The 5480-nt window shown below is 33.5% G+C and overlaps 1 protein-coding gene across 1 annotated transcript; it reads left to right on the forward strand.

The window, feature by feature from the left end:
* Positions 1–51: 51 nt before the first annotated feature.
* On the forward strand, positions 52–2095 carry LOC149896151 (V-type proton ATPase subunit S1-like). Its single transcript, XM_090117901.1, has 4 exons — positions 52–762; positions 1064–1222; positions 1580–1728; positions 1847–2095. Exons 1-4 carry the CDS (start codon positions 87–89, stop codon positions 2093–2095), a joined length of 1233 nt encoding a protein of 410 aa, XP_089974027.1. The 5' UTR covers positions 52–86.
* Positions 2096–5480: the final 3385 nt, after the last annotated feature.

Here is a 5480-nt window from a genome sequence, read left to right on the forward strand (position 1 = left end):
GTGACACAGAAAAGAAAAGAAGAATACTCGTGTTGTCAAATCGCAGCAAAATACAATAGAGTTAAAATTAATAAAACCTGTGCAAAATGTGGCTCAGACTTCTTATAGGTTTAGGACTACTAAATTATGGTTCTGCTATGGATTCTGTGCCAGTATTCATATTGGATTTTGAATCAGTTCTACCGCATGTTATCGTAGACCCAAATCCATTTTATAAAGTAGACTCTATCGTCTTCTTTGATATCATACACGAAGCGCTAAAAAATGGCAGAATCGTCATAATGTTCATAGAAGAAAAGTTTAGTGTCGAAGATATAAGTATAAAGGACACTCACGGATCCCCGTTTTTTAACTTACGCCAAGGTTTGATTGATGGCAAAGTAAAATATTTTCCTAGCGTTGCAGAGCCATACAAACAGTTAAAACAAGTTTTTCAGCATGAGAGACACAACGTGTTTTACTTACGTAGTACGAGTAGCAAAATTCAAGTACACAAGGACCGTTACAAACATTATTACATTTATTTCATGGATTCTTCGAATGAAACTAGAGCGGAGGCGTTAAGACGTCATGATTTAATAATGCGCGAGGTATATTTTGTTATGAGGCGAATGGCTACGGGTCCCATTGTGGCGTTTTATACTGGAAAAATGAATCCGATTGTTATAGATAAAATTAATTTTATGTCCATAAAGCCGGCCGTTGAAAAACGTGCGCCTGGTGTTACCATAACTAGTACGGGAGGTCTGTTTCGTTTGATTGGTACGTGCTTGTTATTTTAATTCATTCTATGTAGCTTATTTATAAATTACAGAAGCAACAAAATATATTCAGAGCATTCTTCATACTCCTGCTTAATAATAACTCATTTAAAATTTTGTCGCGAACTTTTTAAATGAAACTTCTTTATGAGTGTTGAGAGTAAAATTCCAAAGAAGTTTCACTTCTTATAAGTGTGCTGGGCACACACGCCCTTTTTTTGTTACAAATAGTAAAAAATACAAATATTTCCTCTTTTATAGTAGTTTGGTTAACTGCTATAAGATTATATTGTATCCTGTAGGTGTATATTCAACCTTGGGTACTCGCCGCTCCACATTGAGTCAAATACCACTCGTAGCTGAAGAGACGTGGACGCGCAGACATCTTAACACCAGAATGGCATACACTGACTTCGAATTGGAGTTCACGTTTTCTTTTAAAGATGAAGGATGGATTGTTGGTAGGTTTATTATGCAATTGAAGCTTTTGACTTACCGAACGAATTTTGTTTAAACTTTAGGGTGCTTTTCCACCAGAGATGTGCTATGCAACTATGCTATGAAACTATGTGACCGTTTCCACCATTGCTAAGCTATGTAGCGGTGCGAGTAATATGTGCTATGAAGATGCGCCGCCGCAAAGTAGAGCCGCAAAATAATAAATAATATCTAAGAATCCATTTTCAGAATTTAGTAACACTAAACATCATAAATGCAACATTTTTACATAAAGATCAAACATGATTAATTAATATACAATTGGACATTGCGTTTTATGATTTCAAAAGTCAACGTAACAAGCACTGGTTTTTGCACAGATAATGTAGCCCTTCTCGAATACGGTGAAGAAGTTGGTCGCACGAAGCTCGGTGTCGGTGCACCGTGGCGCTGGTCCTATGTTTGTGGAGAACCGCTCGTTTTGGTCAACACGAGGGATGGTAGCTCTGTCATCATTTCTCAATATCAGGTGAATATAAACTTGTGTTTTTTTACTCGTTCGTTACTATTTCTTTTTGTTATAACTCTGTTTTTTTTTCTCTTTAAACTATTCAAAAATGCGTTTTTTAACTGTTATTTATTTACAGATACAGCCGTTCCACACAGATCTCATTCTCCGAAATGCATCAGATGGCAACGACACACACTGCTTCGGCCCAGCGGTGCACTGCGGGCCATATTTCAATTCGCAAATTCTGGCCGGTTTGATGATAACATTCTTCTGTCTCGGGATATTGACGTACGGTGTTACCAGTCTCTATAATTGTCCAGCGAATGACAGATATGACGACCCTCAAGGAAAGCAGCTGGTAATTGTGTCTGATGGCTCTCATTAAGTTTTGTACTTTTTTTAATTAAAGATAGTTCTAGGGTCGCTTAATTTTGTTTTGTGTAAGAGATAGAGTAAAGATATTTTATGGAAATTGTTATAAGATTGTCTTTAGTTTTAATGTAAGCAGTGACTGATGAATAAAATGGTTTGAATGTGTTTCGTTTCCTTTCAATAAATAAGAACAATCTTTTGTAGCAATGGCAACACTGAAACCATAAACTTGAGACTTTCCCGTTTGCGCCACGAAAGAAGTCTCGTAGATGCGGCGCTGCCAGTGCTTTATATAATATGTTGCCAATATTATTTTATTCAATATCCCTAGTCATAATATAGGGAAAATTCACTGTTCAGCACAGCACTGGAAGTTTTAGGTACTACCTATGGAGGTTTGTTTACTTGTTTTACGCAAGAGTTATAAAAAAAAAAACGTTTTCTATTAGTATTTATCACTCATAGTTGAGTTGGCAATTTTATGAATTTCTTTCGTTAATTCACCCGAGGCCCCATTTTTTGATTTTTCCATAGATTCACCGTTCACAATGTTAAAATTAATCAGTTGGTTGTATGAAGCTGTTAATATTCATCTACTCAATAGTCAATACTCATGTGGGTATATCAAATTAAATTAATGTTTTGAACCAGCAAACTGTTACCTGCATTTCATTAAAAATTTGCTTCATAACAAAAAATCTTTTCACATAATTTTTTTATTGAATTAGAATCGTAGGTTAAAAAAAAGACCAATTTTTTTCATAATAATATATTTCGCTAATCTAATAGTCGGACATACAATTTCCCACGGGTTTGCTCACAAAAACCATCAGATTACAATGTTTATATTTTAATTACAACATTTCATCACTACTATATTACTTATTTATTTTAACAAATATACTTTTAAGTAATAATTTTCACAGATAAAATTAGTATGGATGTTTGCCAACTCCTTTAGTTTAGATACAAAATAATGCCTAAAAGAACATTAGGTATACATATTTATATAATTAATTGTATATTTTCGGCATTCACCTTATTATAATTGTAACATGCTAAAAAATATACCCATTATAATCTTACGCACGTGTGAAATAAACTAAAAAATAACAACAACTTTAATTATTACGAGCGTCTTGTGAATGCATCTCTATATCTATACTAATATTATAAAGCTGAAGAGTTTGTTTGTTTGAACGCGCTAATCTCGGGAACTACTGGTCCGATTTGAAAAATTCTTTCGGTGTTAGATAGCCCATTTATCGAGGAAGGCTATATATCATCACGCTACGACCAACAGGGGTGGAGCCACGGGGGTGAAACCGCGCGGAGCAGCTAGTAGCATATTACTTTATATTAAAACACTTTTATTATCTATGTTTGTATGTAACCGACTCCTTTCGACTCGACTTTGTCCCACTTTAAACGGACAGATTTAATTCAAACTTTGTACACTTATCAAGGATCGGTGACAATACGATATCATGAGTTTATCTTACTCAAGCGTGTTTTTAAAGTGAAACTTTTATTACATCGTCTCAAACTTTTTGGTCTGTGTAGCGCATGTCGCGTGACGGTCGGCTGCCGAGTAGGTATAAAGCAGTGTTCGGAACCGTACGATAATTATTATCGTACAAATACGATAATTTTGTGCCCAAGTTTCACTTTTACCGTGGTTTCATAAAACCACACAACATTTTATAGTTTTTTTAGAACTATATTTAGAGTACTATCGCGTAAATAAGTACTCATATTCATTAATATCATAGATATAATATATTACCTTGTGTCGGAATTAGGCCACAGAGATCAAAATAACGACCTCATCCAACGCCAGTAATATAATTAATTGATTTTTAGAGTTCCGTAACATTTATAGACAGTTGAAATTTTGAGAAATATGTATGCCTGTTGCCGCTATAACAACAAGTAATAAAAATACAGCTTTAATAGCAAAATAAATGCAGATATACGCACGGACGCACTCACAAAACGCAACACACGCACACAATCACAAAATAAACATACATTGCAGTAATATTATATTATATACGATATACAACAACTTAACTACGGGGGATACCAGTCCTTCCTAACATTTTAACAACAAAAAAGAAATTTATGCGCCTAAAATCTTAAATTTTATTCCAAATTCATGTATAGCCAGTTTCACGACCTCTGGATATCTTCCAGTTAGCTTATCAGGGACTTTATCGGCAAGTCTTGAAACTTACACAAAGGAAAAAAGGAAATTTTTCATCATCTACCGTTAAAACTTTCTATCACTACGTGAAAGCGAAATTTGAGATTTACACAATAGAAGAATAAAAATAATTATCAACGAACCGGGCAATAGATTTATTATTATTAAAGAAAAAATACTATTGTCAGTTTTTTTTAATTTTCAAAAATATGTACGCATGTCAAAATCACAAAGTTTTTTATCTGTTTCATTTAAGCCATTGCCTCGGTGCATTAATAAAAATTAAGAAAAAAAAATCATCTATTCGCCAAGTAAAGGAAATTGCATTTTTGGCATAACTACTGTATATACAACTATATTGGAAATGCCGCTACGAATAAACTGAATACACTATAGAGGTTTTTTAATAGTATATACAGGGTGTCCCACTGTTGGTATACTAAGCTCAAAGGAGGTTATAGTTTTGCATACGCTGAGTATGTAAAAAATACTTAAAAAAATCCAGACGCATTTTTTTTTCAAATAGATGAATTCTTAAAACTCTATGTGTACACCCATAACAAGCAACCCGCCCATTTTTGCCACTAGCACGTGAGCTATCGTTTAAGATTATGTTTTCATAGACAAAATGCTCACATTAGAGAAGCGGTATATGACGGCTGCGCGAAGCTAGAGAAGAAAACATGGATTTTCAGGAAAAAAATATCAAAAATTTTTTAACGTAATTTTGTTGTTTATGTATTTTTTACGTGATCAGTGTATGCAAAACTACAAGTTCCTTCGCGCTTAGTATACCAATAGCGGGACACCCTGTATAGAAAAAACAAGAAATCTGTCTGTCTGTAAGTTGAAACATAAATTTAAAATGTCCACCTATATATGTATTTTAATAATATTGGCGTTACCAAATTGAATTAATTTTATAAAAACTCATGTGCGAAAGAGACATATACATATACCTCCATTTTTTCCAACTACTTATAAAAACCTCCAAGTTAGGAAACTAAAATACAATAAAAATTACCACATTCGAATCCAATCGTACATTATTTTTATTATTTTAAGTGATTGTGATACAATTGAAAATATATCACATTTTTTCCATACATTTGACATTCACTGCGCAACTCAAAAGAAGCAATATCTATAATAATTAAGCTTATAAATGGATTTTAATAAAACGTTACTCTGT

This window comes from Colias eurytheme, chromosome 29, assembly GCF_061535395.1.
Source record: "Colias eurytheme isolate Ceu_HAF_F1 chromosome 29, ilColEury1 Martin Lab GWU primary, whole genome shotgun sequence".
Classification (NCBI taxonomy): Eukaryota; Metazoa; Arthropoda; class Insecta; order Lepidoptera; family Pieridae; genus Colias; species Colias eurytheme.

Bases quoted from the DNA above. Each gene is read 5' to 3' on its own strand.
- LOC149896151 (XM_090117901.1), top strand. From the start codon at position 87: ATGTGGCTCAGACTTCTTATAGGTTTAGGACTACTAAATTATGGTTCT. The intron at 763-1,063 runs GTACGTGCTTGT...TGTATCCTGTAG, and splicing joins AGGTCTGTTTCGTTTGATTG to GTGTATATTCAACCTTGGGT. The intron at 1,729-1,846 runs GTGAATATAAAC...ATTTATTTACAG, and splicing joins TCATCATTTCTCAATATCAG to ATACAGCCGTTCCACACAGA.